We start from the raw sequence: 19,546 nt of genomic DNA, 5'->3' as shown, positions 1-19,546 counted from the left end.
GGGGCCCCTGCGAGATCTGGGCAGAGTGGAGCCGGAGTCTCCTTCCCCGGTCCTAGGGAGTCCGAGGGCGGAAGGTGTAGCTCCGGAAGCCTGGGAGAGGTTGGGGCGGGGGTGGGGCAAAAGGCCGTGGACCGGCCTCCGTGACCTCCGCCCCAAACCCTTCCCTCGTTTGAGCTTTCCCTGCTTAAACTTCCTCATGCTCTGCCTCGCGAGGACCCCACGGCTCGCACCCTCTGTGACCCCGGAGCCCTCAGCTAGGCTGGGATCCCCCTGGCCCGACAGGTGGTTCTGACAGCCTTTGTATCGTGGGAGAAGCACTCCGATGTCACCCGTCTCCGACGTTTCCACCTCCCACCCACCCCTTTAATTCAGTGTGTTCTGTGGGACACACGGTGCTGGCGCTAAGACCTCAGAATCTTTTCCCACTTTCCCACCTGAGGAAGGCACCTGGGGTCCCAAGTTTCCTTGTTAGTTCATCTAAGTTAAAACACACACACACACACACACACACACGCAAACATCTTCCAGTGAAATTTAATTTAATGGTGTGGGCAATGAAACTTGTAGTAACTGAGTGAAGTAAATGGCGTGTAGACTGTGATGGGAAACGGCCAACTATAAACTTGCTACTCTGTAAATATTTAGGGACTGAGAAATCGCTTTCAGCTTAACCACACCTTGAAGTTTCCCTAATATATCCAATTCCCCTGCTTCACCCGCCCCTTAATATAAGGACCAGGCGGGTCTAAAATACTTTTGTTTTTGAAATAAGAATTTTATTTGTACTATCTTTACAATGTAACGATGGGGGTAAACAGATTCATAACCCATCTTTACAGCTATGTTAAATAGTGTTCCTCTTTATTTATACATACAGCGCTAAGCCAAACTGACCTGTCTCATAACGGTCCTTCATCGCTTTATTTCCATCTTTTTGTACTGCATGTGTTCCTTCCCCACGCGCCCTTCTACTGAAACTCCAGCTTTTAGAATCCTCAAATTTCTTTAAAACTCAGCTCTGGGGCTGTCTCATAGGTAAAATGTGTTCCTTGTATCTATTTTGTGTGCTTTCTGTACATACAGACGCAGGTATCCCCTGGTGAGGTCGTACGTAAACTCCTGATGGCAATTACTATTTATTTAACTTTGGCCTTTGGGTCCCCAGCAGCTAGCACAGTTACTGGTACATTACTAAATGCTTTTTAATTGCTTATAGGAGAGGTCCAGGTTAACTTGTTAAAGAGGAAAAAAAATCATAGATTTAAGAGCTTGAAGGGGGTTTGAAAATAATCTAAAATCCCCTTATAAAAGGCATCAGTCCATGAGTATTTAAGTGCCTGTTTTCTGTAAATCAGTCACTTTGATTGATACTGGGAGTACAAAGAAAAAAGTGAAATTGTGCCCATCCTCAAGAACATTCTCTTAGGGGAAATATACACTCACTTATATATGTGTATATGAAAATGATATGCAAACTAATTTTTTGAGGGGGAAGACCAGGAAAGGTCTGAGACAGGGACTGTACCTTGTCTTTATTTCCTCAGTGTTCAGTACAGTGCCTGGCATATGGTAGGCACTTAATGAATATTTATTAATGAATGTAGGAGTTAGCACCTAAACTGAGCTTTGAAGGGAGCTATATTTTTATCTATCTATCTACCTACTTACCCACTCTGTCTAAATCTATCTATAAAAGAACAAATTGGATTTCTAAATTGAGTGAGATTTACACTAACAAACTAGTAATCAACCCAGGGAATACAGTGATCTTTCTATTTCACAGATGAATATTTTTTGCTTATTTAACCAAGTTAGCTTCAGATATTATTTTGAACCAAGCATATGTATAGTTGAAGGAAGATAATTGGTTACATTAAATTACTAAGTCTGCAAAGACAGTTTTTAGAGAGCATCATCTATGGGATGGTGCTTACTAATCCTTTTTTACAAGTAATGTGATTTTGATGGAGATTACATTTTTTTTATTTGCATAGCATTTATTATGTGTCAGACACTATGCTAAGTATTTTGCAAATATCTCATTTTATCTTTTTTATTTTATTAATTTTATAATTATAACTTTTTTTTTTTTTGACAGAATATATGCATGGGTAATTTTTACATTATCCCTTGCACTCACTTCTGTTCCAAATTTTCCCCTCCTTCCCTCCACCCCCTCCCCTAGATGGCAGGAATTCTCATACAAGTTAAATATGTTATAGTATATCCTAGATACAATATATGTGTGTGCAGAACAGAATTTCTTGTTGCACAGGACGAATTGGATTCAAAAGGTAAAAATAACCTGGGAAGAAAAACAAAAATGCAAACAGTTTACACTCATTTCCCAGTGTTCCTTCTCTGGGTGTAGCTGATTCTGTCCATCATTGATCAATTGGAACAGAATTAGATCTTCTCTTTGTTGAAGATATCCACTTGATGGAGATTATATTTAGAAGCAATCAACAGGTCTTGGTAAGTGAATATGAAAGGTGGAAAAGAAAAGTCATACCCCCAAGATCATTAAAATTTTTCCAGTTCTTTACTAGAACCAATTTCTTAGAAACATCACTAAGCATTAATATATATGAAAAGCTTATACTTCCTTAATGTTTGCAATTAAGTGTGTTTCAGCTTATAAAAATATTAAGCTTTTTTTTTTTCAGTTTCACCCTCAAAGTTTCTCTATCCAAGATTCTCTATCCCTTCATTTTCAAATACTTTTTCTAATATGATTGTGTAGACAACTCTTTGCAGAATTTTAGCAGTTAAGGAGAATGGAAGTATAGGATAATAGCTGGATGAACCAAGAACATTAATAAGGGAATCTTGTTTTTTTATCAATCTCTTTTCATTTAAAAACCTTAATCTAAAAAAAAAAAAAATTAAATGTGTCTAGCAAAGGAAGGAAGCTAGTGGGTTGTCAGAATTTAGCTTCCTTAAAGTTCCAAAGTAAATAGTGTTTCATATTTTAAATGCTTTTGAATCTGGTTTTACTAAAGGAGAAATGATGACTTAGAAATTTGAGAAATGCAAGCTAGCAAATGTACCTAGTGCTAGTGAAAAGATAATAGCCAAAGAAATCTGTTTAGAATGTCTAAAGTCTCCTCTGAGGAAAGATTAGATGGGAAGGTGTATTTAAGACTGGTTCAAAGTGGAATAAATTGCTGTTGATTTGTCAGGCAAGAATTCAGATTAAAAGGTTCTATTGCAGGCAAATTCTGTTTAGCCAGGCACTAATTATTTTCTGCGTGCATGGATAATTGTAGTCTAGGTCATTTGAAAGTTGGAGAAGTTGATAAATTAGATATTTAATTTTTTTATTAAAGTTTGTTATTTTTAAAACATATGCATAGATAATTTTCAACATTCACCCTTGCAAAAACTTGTGCTCCAAATTTTTTCCCTCCTCTCCACCCTTTCCCCTAGAAAACAAATAATATAATATATGTTAAACATGTGCGATTCTTCTATGCATATTCCCACAATTATCATACTTTCAAGAAAGATCATATCAAAAAGGGAAAAAAATGAGAAAAAACAAAATGCAAGCAAATAACAAAAAAGAGTTGTGATCAACACCCAGTTCCCACAGCCCTCTCTGTGGGTGCAGATGGCTCTCTTTATCACAAGACCTTTGAAACTGACCTGAATCATCTCGTGGAAAACAACCATATCCATCAGAATTGATCATTATATAATCTTGCTGTTGCCATGTGCAACGGTCTCCCGATTCTGCTCATTTTACTTAGCATTAATTCATGTAAATTTCTCCAGGCCTTTCTGAAATCATCCTGCTGTTTAATCTTTTTCAATATAAGATAGTTTTTCCAAAATAGAACTTTAATGAGGACAACTAATGAAAAGTTCAAATTTTTAGCTCTTACTTTAGATAAGAAGCTGATTGCTTTGATAAAAAGATGACTTCCAATAATCTTTACCATTTTAAATCATTTATTTGAAAAGTTAGTCTTGTTCTGAGATGAAACTAAATGTAAATTGATCAAGTGGGGAGTGATAACCATTTTTTAAAAAAAAGAAATTACCCAAAGGTCTGAATTTGTGATGGCACTACTTAAAATAAAACTATTGGCTGTACTGTGCATATAGTCGGTACTTAATATATTGCGTTTCAGATATTGAACTGAATTTGTTGTAATGGGATTTTTGTAACAGAATCTACAATGCTATTTTTCTCAGGTAGAATGACCTTTCAACCCCAGTCTATTCAGATGCCTGTTATTTCTAATTTGGTGTATAAAGGAAAAATACAATAATTCAGTGGCTCAGCAGTATTCTTTGCTTTTCTAATTAGAAAATGTAATAGTGTAGTATTGTGTGTCTTCAGCAGGAAACATTTGCTTGGATTAAAAAGGGCAATGTGCCAAGAATTGGCATAAAGAGATAGAAGAACAAAAACAGTCTTTAGGATTCTGGAAATTATAATCTAGTATAAGAGATAGAAGGGATTGATCCTATAAGGTTCATAGTCACCTGTCTGCTCTGGTCTGTTCCTGTCTATTCTACTTTTTATTTCTTATTTCCATTGAAATGGGAATGAGCCCTGGGTGACATTTTCATACACCTCAAATTATAAAATGATCTTTACTTTGGATACAAACATAAGACAAATTATCATTCTATTCTTTAGCTTTTATAGAATGTACTTCACTGGGTAAATTTTTATTAGGAAAGGTCATTTCCATTGTATTATAAAGCACTTAAAATAGCAATCCTTTTGTGATTCTTTTCTTCCTGCTAAGTCTTGTCCCAACTTCATCGAACCCACAAGAATGAGGATGAGCATTTTAGCAGTTAAAGAGAATGGAAGTAGAGGATAATAGCTGGAGGAGCCAAGAGCATCAATAAGGGAAATCTGGTTTTTATCAATCATAAAGAATGAGGATGATTGATATTTCATTATCCATATATATTTGACCTTGATCTATCAGAGTTACACCATCCTCTGCATCCATTCATTCAAGAGCCCTAGATGGCATTTTTCTGGTCACTTGATCTCAAGTCAAGTTCCTTTCTTTGACTTTTGTTCCATCTCCATCAAGCCCTCCTTCCTCCCATCACCCACCGGAAAATTTCTTACAACACCCCTTAGAGCATTCAAAGACCATGTAGCTTTTTAGTGAAGAATAATTTAAAAATTAACATCATAGACTTAGAGGGACATATGCACATAAAGGAACTGCATTTATAATAATCACTAATAATAATGAAATAGGTACTCACACCATACTGATGAGAGATTTTTCAGTTTTTGTGTAGCTGCTGACATTTTCAGTTTTCTTAAGAGTTCTTAGATTCCTTGCTTTATTTGATCATTCTTGACCATGTGGGAAGTTGCTGAAGAACATAGTTCCCTTCCTTGTGCCTAGAGTTTAAGATTTGCAGAGTGGTATGTGTATTTTCTCATTTGATCTTCATAATAACTATAAAGAAGTTGCTATTATTATCCTCGTTTTACATATGAGGAAACTGAAGTGCGGAGAGATTAAGTGATTTGCTTAGGTTTTGATAGCTACTAAATATCACAGGCAGTAAGCGTAATATTGTACTGTGCTACCAGAACTAATGTCCTTCTTTCCTGTGTTCTCTTACATATATGCACTTTATACTTGAAAAACCATGTGGAAATAATGAATGGAGAGCCTGCCTTGGAGTCAGGCCTGGGTTCAAGTTTACCCTCTGACACAGTGAACACAGTTTAACTTCTCAGTGCCCAGAAAATCCTATTAAAACTAAAATTATGGAGAAGTTGTAAGGAGTTTACACATTGAGAATTAATACATTGCATTTTTCAAATTTGCCCTATATTTTGGTACTTTTGATCTCTCTCACCCATGAATTTCATATACGCCTTCCCCTTTTTGTAACACTGTTTAATTAGAGCATTTTAAGAGGCTTTATATAATTTACCACTGAGTTTTTTTCATGATTAGTTTCTTTCATTCTGAAGTAGTTTCCTCTTTCTTGCATACCTGCTTATAGAGATCTCCATGATATGTAGCAAAATGATTCACTAAATTTATTTTTGCCCAGATGGTAAAACCAAGACCAAACAGCAGGAGGCACAGCTGGAATTGGAGTTAAATAGCACATACCTAAATAGTTTCTCTAAAACTAGTGTTCTGAGGCCACAAAGCCTTTTCCATGGTAGAGTTTGAGTTTCTAAGTAGCCCTTACAAAGACAAGCCAAATCTAATGTCTAGCTAGAACTTATTAAAGCTCCTCTCCAAAAGTGAACATCTAGATTCCACTTGGTCTTAGTGCTTAATCACAGCAGAATCACATTAACATCATGTTTTAGGTATCTCCAGAACTTTTAAAATATTTCTCAGCTCACACGAAGGAAAAGTTTCTTAGCAGAACAGAAAATTTTAACTTAACTGATCTTTATCTTTTCTCAGTAAAATCTATTGTATTCTGATTTTCTGGTATCCAAATTATCCAAATAGTGTCCATTATTTTGTTTTCCAGTTTTGCCTGGGAGTGTTGGCTACATCTAAAAGCCACCATTATTCTGTTTAACATAACCTAGCCCAACAAAAAGACCCTGTTTTCCTACTTTAACTTTACCTGTCAGTGAGAAATGACATTAATGCCTTTATCTCCAAATGATATGCTGAGATTTCCAGGAGTTATTTTGTAGTCCATTTAGAATTGATATCAAAGTGGAATTTTCATAAATTTTGAAGTCCTTCATTTCTTTATTTAAATACATGAGTTTTTGTTGGTATGAACGTTTTGCTACCTATACAGGTTATAGTCCCTTTATTATTAGATGGTACAGTGCATTAGATAGTACAGCCTGGAGTCAGGAAGATCTGAGTTCAAATTTGAACTCAGACACTAGCTTTGTTACTGTAGGCAAGTCACTTAACCTCTGTTTGCTTCACTTTCCTCAACTGTAAAATGGAGATGATAATAGCATCTACCTTACAGAATACTTGTGAGGATAAAATAATATTTGCAAAGTGCTTAATACAGTGCCTGGTACCTAATAAACACCAAATAAAAACTAGCTATTATTGTTTAATAGATCTTCAAGAGTTGCTATAGCTAAAATTTTATTACCTCCAGACAGTTTGGTCAGGAGCCTCTCCAAATTTAGTTAGACTTGTCTTTGGGAACCATCCATCAAAAGGCTCAAAAGCTTCATAGGATCTGTTAGAGCTTATGCTTTCCTGGCATAGATTTTTAAAACTCAGGTTACTTCGATACCACATTTTGATTAAGGCATATAAAAGTGATGGCTAACTAAAGGATTTGGTACATAACTGAATAAAAGAGTAATCCTCATCTGAGTGCTCTGCTGAGGGATAGGCAGAACGTAAAAAAGCCCACTTTAAATGACAATCAATCATTTGTTGTTTTCTACAAGTTGCCTAACTTGGATAAGTTTCCTCTGTTATCTGTAGAGATATCAATGTATGTTTGTTGTCTTGCTCTAGGGTACGTTTTTGGTCAATCATTCTGCATATATTCAAGTATTTGGCTCAAAAGACTGGCCTGTGATGAACTAGAAAAAATTCCTGTAATATTTTAGTGATTCTGATCTATTTAATGTGGCCACTCTGCATTGAAATCAGATAATGAGCCATCCAGATCTTATCTTGTATTCTTTCTCTGAGTCCTTTAATATCAATAGATGTCAGTGTCAGACTTGGGCATTGTAACCTAAATAAAATAGCTAAAAGCCACATATCTTACAAAGTAGTTCAATTTTGTGTATACTTATAAAATGCCTCTCTTATGAGTCAGATAAATCAGCTTTGAGTTGACTTGATTTGAAAATAATTACTGATTTTTTTTTTTTTTTTTACTTTTCACAATTTTATATATATATATATATATATATATATATATATATATATTTTTTTTTTTTTTTTTTTTTAACAAGGAACTATAGGAAAATATACTAATGACTGATTGGATCTGTGAACTGTTCAGAAAAGTGATTATTGGATTCCCTATCCTTTGACCCAGTGATACCATTATTTGGCTTATATCTTCAAAGCAATCAAAGAGTGGAAAAGACTCTGTATGTATAACTTTTATTGGCGAAGACACAAATTTGAAAATAAGTCGGTGCTGTCCTCTTAGAATGCCTAAACAAATTGGTATACTAATGTGATGAAATAATTGTTCCATAAGAAGTGATGGAATGGACAATTTCGGAGGAAATTAGAACCTTTAAAATGAACTGACTCAGAGTGAAGCAGGCAAAACCATAACAGTTAATACAGTGATAACATAGGGACTTTAAACTTTGATGATTTTAGAACTTTGATCAATGTACAGATAAAGCTACAAATCTAAAACAATGAAGAAGACAGATGCCACTCGCCTCCTGTCAGAGAAGTAATGGAACTTTAAAAATTCCTTTTTTCCTAACAATCCCTCCAATATTGACTTAGTCCCATCTATTGTCATTTTTGCTAGTTTGCACAGTGTAAGGTGAAATGTCAAGAATTGTTTTGACTTTCTATTTTAAAAAATACATTTTATTAATGTCTTTTTTAAACTTTACCCTAGATTCCAATATTCATCCCATTCTCCCTCCTAGAAAGTGTAACCCTATAACAAAGAATTTTAATGACAAAAAACAAAAAACAAAAAAACCCCACAAACCTGAAAATATATGCAACATGCTATATTTCTGGACCTTCCACCATATAAAGGGTGGAAATATTTTTTTTCCTATGTTCTTTAAAGTCATGTTTGTATATTGGTATCATTCATTTGGAATTTTTTCTCCTTTTTTTTGGTTCTTTCAGTTTACATATTTGTGATCATTGCTTATATATATATTCCCCCCCACCTTGACTTGGCTTACTTCATCCTACATCAGTTCATATAGATCTGTCTATGTTCAGTATTTGTTATATTCATCATTTCTTAAAACATAATATTCCATTATATTCACATACTATTCCATTGTTTTGCCATTCACAAATCGGTGAGCCTCTATTTTGTTTCCAATTCTTTGGCATTACAAAAAATATTACTATAAGTGTTTTGGTGTATTTGGAGCTTTCCTCTTTGCCCTTTTGGGAGTAAAAACCTAGTAATGGAATCTGCATCAACAGATAGGGACATTTTAATCATTTTATTTACTTAATTACAAATTGCTTTCCAAAATGTTTTTTACTGATTCACCGTAGTTCTACAAACTAAGCACCAATGTATATATCTTCCTGTAATCCCTCCAACATTGGTAATTCATTGTCATCTTTGATAATTTGTAGGATGTGAGGTAAAACCTCTGTAAAGTTGTTTTGATTTGCATTTCTTGTATCAGTGATTTGAAACATTATTGCTAGTGGTTGTTAATTGTTCATACCTTTTGATCACTTATCTGTTGGAAAGTTGATTTTGAATGTATATATACATGCATGCATACATACATACATACATATCTTAAGTGTTTGTGTATCTTGAATCCCAAGTTCTTATCTAAGAATTTTGGTAAAAGATTTTTCCTTATTCTACCATTTTCTCTTAAATCCTAGATGTATTAATTTTGCACAGAAACTTTTCAGTTTCATGTAAACAAATTTACCTTTTAAAAAAATCTCTTGTATTTTGCCTCTATCCCTTGTTTGGTTAAGAGTTCATTGCCTACTCATAGCTTGGAAGAGTTATGTAATTTGCTTTTTTATTTTTAATAGCATGATGTAGCGTGCTCTCCTGGCAGTTACAATTACTAGTCTGTCCTAGACCCACCAGAGTACCTTTGACCACTGTCCTCTGCAGTGTGAACTCTACCCGGCTCGCCTCCTCTGAGGCCTTCTAAGGTCTCTGGCCACAATCTCTTGAATCTATAGTTTAATAACCGGTAGCGCACTCAAGAACAACCCCGTGTAATCTTAAAAGCCTTTATTATACCTACTCACAGCATGATTTTCTTTTTTTTTTTTATAATCATAGCTTTTTATTTTTCAAAATACATGCAAAGATCATTTTCAACATTCACCCTAGCAAAAACTTGTATTCCAAATTTTCTTCCTTCCCTCTCCCCTAGACAGCAAATAATCCAATATAGGTTAAACAAGTGCAATTTTTCTAAACATATTCCCACATTTATCATAACAGCATGATTTTTAAGATTGAAATCACATACCCATTTTGAATGTATTATGAAATATGCTGCAAAATGTTGAAGCAAACCTAATTTTTGTCAGATTGCTTTTTAGTTTTCTCAACAATTTTTATCAAATAGGAAGTTCTTGCCTAAGTAACATGTGTTTTGATTTAGGTTCTGACATTTGATTACTGCATGAACTTGGGCCTAGTCACATTAATCTATTTAACTGTAATTTTCTTAATCTCTAAAATAGGAACTAAAACTGTCTTTTCCCCTGTTTTATAAGATAATTTGTGAGGATTAAATAAGAAAACTATGTAAAAATCACAGAATCTCAGTAGAAAGGAATTTTTCATATTTCCTTGAGCAGTGATATCAAATTCAAATAAAACAAGATCCCTGAAGGCTATAACTTAACTTAGGAAACCACAAATTAGCACTATATATTTTCTATTTGTTTTGTAAATATTTCCCAGTATATTTTAGTCTGGTTTCTGGTTGTTCTTAGGTTGGCCACGTTTGACACCTCTGGTCTGTACCAACTCTAATACTTTGAAGCATTTTGGACAAGTAGTCATCCAACCAGCTTTTGAGTGGAGATCTTTGTAAATTGCCAAGTTTACATTTGTAAACTGCCATGTTTGTAATATTTAATATTTTTATGAGTAATGAAGATACTATTTATGATAGAGCAAAGTATCTTGCTTATTTAGATAAAGGTTACATAATTTTCAGGTTCAAAGGTGCTATAAGCCTCTCAAAGCAGGTTTATATTAACTGGGGTTACTTTAAACATTCCATCATCTATGAAGAGAGTTTGAAGAGGGGAAGGGAGAATATTGGAAACTGAGTAATTTTGTTTCCTAATCACTGAAAATCCCAACTGCGACATCTAGTTACTTTTAAGAATTTCTATAGTTGTGGTAACTCTCCTAGTGTGTTTAAACAACTGCCACTATCCATTTTAGAGGCAGAGAAAGTCATCTCTCTCTTTATAAATCACTTTGTAATCCCGAAGTATGAAGAATGTCATTTAACCACAATATGTCAATGCACAGGTATTAATTTGGCATCCCACTTCAGAACATGACTGATTTAGTGGATCCTCACATAGAGCAGCTGCAGTTTTAGAGTACTTAATGTCACTTCAGAGTTCATTTGCTCAATATGTCAGAGCTGTTCCTCAGCTAGACTGCAGATTTCAGCAGAAAAATCTAAATTCCCCAAATGAAACAAGTCGGAGTTAGTTAGAGAAGAGGAAGTTATAGTTTCAAAAGTCCTAACGCCAGAAGCAGTTGTTTGTTTGTTTGTTTTTAATCTAGTAGTGTTTATTAAGGGTAATAGGTTTTCTTTCTTGTTTGGGCATTTCTAACATCTGGGCAGTTTGATCACAGTATCTTGCATGAGAAGCCTTCAATCAAAAAGATTGTTCTCCCAGAGGACCTGAGTGAACAGCTGCTCCCTATATTGGAAATGTTTTTTTCTTATTTCCAATTAAATCTTGACTTGAGTAAAATATTTTACATTGCTGCCTGTATAGTAAGAGTCACATGCATGCATTTGGTCTAAAGTTCATAGGGTTAATTGTCCTTGAAGTTTTGCTTTTTTCCCCCTTAAGACAAATATATCCTGCTAAAAGAATCTAGTAAGATAGTTCTTTTGCATTGTCATTTCAACATAAGCTAGGTTTTTATTTTCTTTTAAAAGAAAAGGATATCACATATAAAGAGGAATGAAGGCAAAGTCAATAATAAGTCAGCAAGTGAGTTAATAAGTTTTGCAGTGCTTTAATTTTCCATTTTAACCATTATCTCTAAAATAGTGAGAGTGTGAATAGAGAGAGCTAGTTTCAACTTAGGAAACTTCTGACACAAAGGGTGGTTTTTTGTAAGTCACCTAACTTCTTAGTGCTAGGTGTAGTGAAAGACTGACTTGAAGAAAAGGAATTCCCCTGCATTTGAAGAGTGAGTTTTCTCATGATTTATTAATTTTTAAAAAATATAGCTTTTTTTTTTTTTTTTTTTTTAACAAAATATATGCATGGATAGTTTTTCAACACTTACCCTTGCAAAACCTTCTGTTCCAACTTTTCCCCTCCTTCCTCCCACCCCCTCCTCTAGATGGCAGGTAGTCCAATACAAGTTAAATACAATATATGTATACATATTTATACAGTTATTTTACTGCTCAAGAAAGATAGGATTTAGAAAGAAGGTTTAAAAAAAAAACCTGAGAAGGAAAATAAAGATTTATTAATTTTAAAAATTTCAATTCCCATTATCTTTAAATCTCATACCTATCTTTTATCTAATGATAAAAGCACTGAGTATATGTGGCACATTTTCTTTTCAGGAGAAAAAAATCAGTTATTCTTTTCCACTTAATAGTATTATTTTTTCCAGATGCATGTAAAAATAGTTTTTATCACTCATTTTTATAAGATTTTGAGTTCCACATTTTTCTCCCTTCTTCCCTTCTCTTCTCCCTCCCTAAGAGAGCATGTATTCTAAAAATCAGTAATCATAAAGGTTAGCTAATCTTACTTTCACTTTCCTAAAGCTTCTGTAGTATTGCTGGAAGGAAAACTTTTCTTTCTGATGTTGCAATTTCATGTTCTTGTGATTTGGCTTTTGTAATCCTTTCCTTGGAGGGTGGAGTCAGAAATCTTAGGTTAAGATATCTGTGCCTTCAGACCACGTAGTCTTTGTTACTGTTACAGATTTCAAGCTTTGGACACAATCTTTTCTTCTCAGAGTTTCCAAAATCATTCATTGAGTCAGAAAATGCCTATCCTCACTGAACTTTTTAATCATATTGATAAACACCAGGATCGATACATAAAGGTAAGAAACTTTTAAAATTTACATTAAAACTTTTTTTAAAACCTTCCCATGAAGTGTGTATATCATCCTAATAAGACAATTTGTATGATACTTGTAAAAATCTACTTTTAGATTTGTCTGAAATTTATATTGCTCTTTTTTATAATGATTTCTTCCTTTTAACTTGACAGAAAATATTCAGCATTATTTCTATAGACACTGAAGCTAATATGTAAGAAACAAGTACTGACATACCTGTTAACCTTTTTAGTTTAGGATCCTTCATATGACTCATTTTAGAAGCTATGTACTTGTTAATTATGAATCTACTGAAGCTTTGGCTCCAAGATTTTCAATCACCATTTAGTGAAAAGAGAGTTGATTTTATGAAATTTGTTCCTGAGTTTAGATGACAAAATTATAGAATTTTAGAGCTGGAGCTTCTAATGGGATAAAGGTTAATAGGAAACCTTCTTTGTTAACAAGTTGGCACTTTAGAGAATTGGGTTTTAGAGGATGGAATTGATAAAAAAAAAAAAAAAAAAAGATGGAATTATTTCAGAACTGAAAAGTGTTTTCAGTATCTCTTACTTATGCTTATATATCTATATGTACTATATATATCTTATATACTATACATTGTGGTCATTTTAAGCACAGAAGATAAAACAATAGCTATTGATTCTTCTATTTAACTTGGTTAAAAAGAAACAGTTTTTATTTGACTTTCATTGTTAACTTTGATATTAAATATTGTAGACTTTTGATACTGTGCTTGTCTTGTGAAATAGCATTACAAAATCCATGCTTTTTTGTTATCCGCAAACAGAAACTTGCAGAATGGGTGGCAATCCAGAGTGTTTCTGCATGGCCAGAGAAAAGAAATGAAATCAAGCAAATGATGGAAGTTGCAGCTGCAAACATAAGACAGCTAGGTGGCACAACTGATCTGATAGACATTGGGAAACAAAAGGTATGATTGTAACAGTGTGCATAAAAGATTTTCTTGAAAGCATAAACAATTTAAAAAATTACCTATGCATATGTACTGTAAAAAAAAAAGTTATAATTATAAAAATTAATTAAAAAAAAAAGAAAGCACAAACAATTGAATTTAAATTGAGGGATTCTTAGAAGGTGACATGCTCTTAAACCTTCTGGTGGAGAACTATTGCTAAATTTGTATTCCTCTACTCCTTTGGGTTCATGAGTCCTCAGAGGCTATTGCACACAATCTTTACTTGACAGATGAAGAAACTAACCTTAGAGAGGTTAGAGTGCTTCTCCAAGATGATATGGGCAATATGCCATCAGAAACAGAATTTAAACCAAGGTCTTCTGATTTAGTAATGGTAGACCTTTCATGTTGTTTCATTTTGCTCCAGCAAAAGCAGTATTGGTTTTCATATTTATGATACTTTTGGTTGATGGTAGGGACCAGTTGTTATTGTATTCAGTATTTGAGATAGTGGAAATACTGAAGACTAACATAGTAAAAAGAACTCTGAACTAATTCAGGAGATGTGAGCTACAGACCCAGCTTTATTGTGACTTTGGGCAATACATTTTATTGTTTGGGTTTGGGTTTCCTTATCACTAAAAAGGGATGATGGTACTTATAATACTTAACAGAATTATTATGAGGTCAGCACTTTATAAATGAAAGTCCTATATAAATGTGAGCTACAATTTACTACATAATAGCTTCCCTATTCCTTTTAAGGAAATAGTTGAGATTTGCCTGGCAGAAATTCAGAAGGTTTTTTCTTCTCATCTTTCAGAAATGAAAGCTGGACTTATCCCCTATCATCTTAGCAAAACTCACAGTCAGTAGCAACAGATTTTAATTTCTGATTTTGTCCCTAAGAACAAGTTTTTTTAATAAATTATTTTTCTCTGAATTACATTTAATGAAGGATTCACTTAGATTATTTCTTTTCCTATTCATTAAATAATTGAATTATATGGTTTCACAGAACACAGTGTGAATCAGGATGTATCCTACCAGTTGGGTTTTTTTTTTTTAATTTTTTTCAATCTTTTAACACATCTTCATACATTGTGCCTATTCTTAAAGTTTATAATAAAATATTCTCTTCTTTTGAAAGTAGTTGTGTAATTAGTTAGGTTCTTTGGTTTCAATCTTAGTTTGTTCTATAATTTGTTCATCCAATTACGATGTTCAAATTTCTTAGTTGAAAGGAGATCATTTAGGTTGGTGCAACTTAATGGAAACTATATTGGTAATTGGAAAAAAATCTAAATAAATTCTCTGATCTTATCTCTTTGGCAGTTACATGCTTTACCTGGGGCTCTGTCCCAGGGGAGGAGAAGGGAAATTTTTCTAGTTTATTATAAGCTTACTGTGTGCTTTAACCTAGTTCTCAGTTCTGTTCCATTTCTTTTCTGACTTCTCTCTAACCCTGAATCCTATGGTTTTTCTATCTGGTTGATAAACCTAGTATTTACCTTAGGATTATTTCATCCAAAATCATCTCAGTTCCTCTCTGAACTCACTTTCACTAAAAAACAAAACAAGACAAAAACATAAAACCAAGGCTGGATGAAGATTTCTCAGGGATGTTGTAGAAGAAATGCTTTCTCAGAGATGGATTGGACTATATATGTCTTCTGGAGTCCTTTTCAGTCAATTCTCTATTTCTGTTGACTGTAATGCTGACCAAAAAAAACAGTATCTGTTTTCCAAACCTCAGACTAAGAGAAGCTCTCATTCATTACCAGTAGCTTGACTATATAGTACTATGAAATGAATTTTTGGACAAATTAAACAGTTTTTAAAAATACAGACACTAATACCAGGAAGAAATTGGGAAGCTTAGAATTCCACAAAGCAGAAGTAAGGAAGGGAATATGCCAAGCATGGATGATAACCCATTCAAAGGCCTAACAAGAGAAGACTGAATGAATGTCATGTACAAGAGGAAATGTCTAATAGGCCAGTTTGACTGAAATATAAAGTACCTAAAGAATAATATTCAGTAAACCTAAAAAAGTAAACTCGAATGAGATTGTTAAAAAAAAATCTAAATAGAAGAGTGGACATATTATCTTACTGCAGCTTCTTGACTAGGAATGACATGGCATGGTCAGACATGAAGAATACCATTTTGGGCACTTTCAGAGACAGTACTATAAATTGATTTGTTTGATTAGTGGAGGGAGAGACTAGAAGTAGGAAGACCAATTAAACTAGTCATAATAGTTAGATGTGAGGGTTGATGATCTGAATTTAGTTTGTGGCCATTTGATAAAGGTGAATAAGGAAGGGATGTGGACCAAATCAAGTATACATAGAAGAAATTCATATTGGAAACAATATAGTTTGGAGAATACTGAATGATGATACATTTCAAGATAGCATATGGAAATAACAAGCAATTAGAATTTCAGCTGGTAATGATACTCAATAAAGAACTTGAGAGTACTCAACAACTCCACAAATATAAAATATATCCGTATATACCTATTTTATCATCTTTGCAATTTTTATTAAAATTATTTACTCATGTATTGAAAATATCACTGAAAATGGGATAAAGGAATATGGAAGCTCTTGCAAATTATCTTTCTACAGCAGAAATTCATATAAATAGTGTTGTTCAATGATCCTCTTATCTCTTCATCATTTTCCTCCATCATCTCCTTTGATCCAGTCTCTGAGGAGATGATCCTTAATAGGGCAAATAGCTCTGCTTGTGTCTTTATGGCCTTTAATAATTCACCTCTCTAATTTTCAATTTCTTTTCTCTACTTTTTTCCCTCCTATTTACAGATATGTTTTGATTTATTCCAGACTTCAAGAGCTCCTGTTACATAGCTTCCTTTCATAGACAAATTCTTAGAACAAAAACCTTTCTTTGCTTATTACTTCTACTTCCCTATTCTGAAGTCTTCAGTCTCTTGCAATCTGGGCTTGTGATCCCAAGACTCTGAGACTTCTTTCTCAGGTCACCAATGAACTTTTTTGTCAGTGCTACTCACTCTTGATTTCTTTGCAGCATTTGACACCATTTACCATCCATTCTTCTTGTCATTTTCCCCCCCCTGGATTTTCATGCTGCTGCTATGCTCAGTTCTCTTTCTGCCTATTATACTATTTTTTTCTCAATCTCCTTGTCTAGATCTTAATCCTGAGTCCTATGTGTGTGTAAAATCCTCTGTTCTGGGCTCTCTTCTATATTCTATATTCTCTTAGTAGTACCTCCTGTGGAGTCCAGTTAGCACCTCTATGCAGATGTTTTCCAAATCTGCTCATCATTCTCTCTCATGAGTTCCAGTTTATACACATAGATGGGTATCTGGCTCCATGTATATGTCATGTATATGGATATTTCTAACTATTCAAAAATGGAACATGTTTACCTTTTCCTCAAAATTTATCTTTTCCCCCCAACTTCAATTTTGTTGAAGGTACTATTATCCTTCTGGTCCTCCAGATTTGTCAGTTTAGTCATTCTTAATTTTTCCTTCTCCATTAGCCTCCATTTTATCCACTTCGTTGTCAAATTTGTCAATTCTTATCTCCACATCACCTTTTGGATTTGTCCCTTCCTCTCTGCTCATAAGCTATCAATAAGCCTTATTTGGATTATTACCATTTTTTTTTTTTTGGTCTCACTACATCTAGTGTCTCCCCTCTCTAATCCATATTCCATCTAGCTGCCATATTGACACTCCAAAATCTCAGATCTGATCATGTCTGTCATGCTCAAGAAACTTCACTGACTTCCATTTGCCTCCAAGTTAAAATATGAACTTCAACATTTCTCGCTCTTTGTATTCCAGTTCCAGCCTGTCTTTTTAGAACAATTTCAGATTAATTTTTCTCTCACACCCTTTATTCTATCCAGACTGGCCTGCCTGCTTTTTTCTCTGCATGGTGGTATTTAGTTCCTTACCTCTGTGCTTTTGTATAGGTTGTCTCCTGGAATACCCTCTTTTCTAGTTCAAATGCTGTCATCCACACAAAGTTTTTCTTGATTTCTCTAAATGTTAACCTCCTGCCTACTCCTCTCATTTATTTTCACTTATTTTGTTCATTTTTTATTTGCATAAGTGGTTCTCTTCCCTCCCTCCCCTCCCTTCCCCCCATCAAGTAGAAGCTCCTTGAGGGCAAGAATGGATTGTTTTGGGTTTTTTTTTTTCCCTCTGTGTTACTTACCATCACTACCATTTAGCACAGTGTTTTTCAAACTGATACTTAATAAATGATTGTCAAATCTAATCTTGTTAGACCTTGTTAGCCAAATATGGTATTTGCCTCAGTCTTTGAAAATGGCCTGTGCTAATTCAACATAAAAGAGATCTTCCCTCTAAATCTCAAAGACTTTGAGGTGATTTTACTTATGGACTGAACTGTGTTAATTGGTTTGTATTCTAGTACTATCAAACTAATTGAGCTAGGTAGTGTATGCTTGTAGCCAGCTTTCATTAATTTTGGTCTAAGAAAATTAATTTTTGAGCATTAGCTTAGATTTGTTGAACAATTGTTCTTGACCATTTTACATAGTTTAATACACATTTTTTAAAGAAAATCTAAAGATTGGAAGCTATTCAGTATGAAAACTCTAACATACAATTATTACAAAATATTCTTTAAACAATAATTTTGTTTTAATGTCTTTTGAATACCAGAAGCAAAATGATATGATTATTTCCTTTTTGACTCTTAGCTTCATGATGGCTCAGAAATACCTCTTCCTCCTATTTTACTTGGCACATTGGGCTCAGATCCCCAAAAGAAGACTGTATGTGTCTATGGTCATCTGGATGTACAACCAGCAGCTCTTGAGGATGGCTGGGACAGTGAGCCCTTCACATTGGTAGAAAGAGATGGTAAGGAAGAATGAGAATCTTTTTTTTTTTTTTTTAATTTGTTTAGTTTTGAGGTTAAAAAAAAAAGTTTCTTTATTAAAACCAAAGGAAACATTCAAAAATTTTAATTTTGGCAAACTATTAAATATAATTTAGCTTTCATCTTTAGTGTAGGCCTACACTTTGGGTAGTCCCCAGTCAAGAACTAGCAAATAGTTTCTTCTAAAAATTAGTTTGTAAATTAGTCACTTGGATTTTGGAACCCATGTTTTCATAGAAAATATGAATCTAGCAGCCAAATGATACAGTGGATAAAGTGCTAGCCAGCAATAAGAAAGCCCTGAGTTCTATCTGAATTCAAGGATTTACTAACTATGTGACCTTAAACAAGACACTAAACCTCTGTCTGCCTCAGTTCCCTCATCAGTAAAGTGGCATCTATCTCCCACACTTGTTAGAATAAAATGAGATAACACTTATAAAGTGCTTTGCAAACCTTAGAGCACTATGTGCTGGCCAGCTATTATGTTATTTATACATGATGGTTGCATTCTTAGAATAGTTCACAAAAACTTATTTAACTTGTAGGAAATCTGAAATTTGGAGTCTTAACCACAACATCTCCATGTTTCAGCTTGAGATTCTAGGAGCAAATGATTTCTCCTTCTCCTTCCTTGCTGAATGGTGGGTGCTTCCCCTGGTTTTAAGCCATTAGAAGATGTCTTATGGGCTTTAAGTTGAGTAGATAAAGAATGTATAGAGCCTAAGGAACTGAGATGGGATTGGA

At 34.0% G+C, this 19,546-nt stretch overlaps 1 protein-coding gene across 2 annotated transcripts in view; it reads left to right on the top strand.

Moving 5' to 3' along the window:
- Positions 1–19,546, top strand: part of CNDP2 (carnosine dipeptidase 2) — a 36,683-nt gene that overhangs the window by 223 nt on the left and 16,914 nt on the right. Inside the window, exons 2-4 of one of the 2 annotated variants that reach the window (XM_074273882.1) lie at positions 12,822–12,945; positions 13,754–13,897; positions 18,618–18,780. In XM_074273882.1, coding sequence (XP_074129983.1) covers positions 12,886–12,945; positions 13,754–13,897; positions 18,618–18,780 — 367 coding nt within the window. In that variant the 5' untranslated portion in view covers positions 12,822–12,885. The remainder of the gene's footprint in view (positions 1–12,821; positions 12,946–13,753; positions 13,898–18,617; positions 18,781–19,546) is intronic. The other variant, XM_074273889.1, reaches the window with a different exon arrangement.

The sequence above is a fragment of the Sminthopsis crassicaudata genome, chromosome 1 (assembly GCF_048593235.1).
Source record: "Sminthopsis crassicaudata isolate SCR6 chromosome 1, ASM4859323v1, whole genome shotgun sequence".
Classification (NCBI taxonomy): domain Eukaryota; kingdom Metazoa; phylum Chordata; class Mammalia; order Dasyuromorphia; family Dasyuridae; genus Sminthopsis; species Sminthopsis crassicaudata.
Note: the sequence above shows the minus strand (reverse complement) of the source record. Positions and strands in the feature narration are given on the sequence as shown.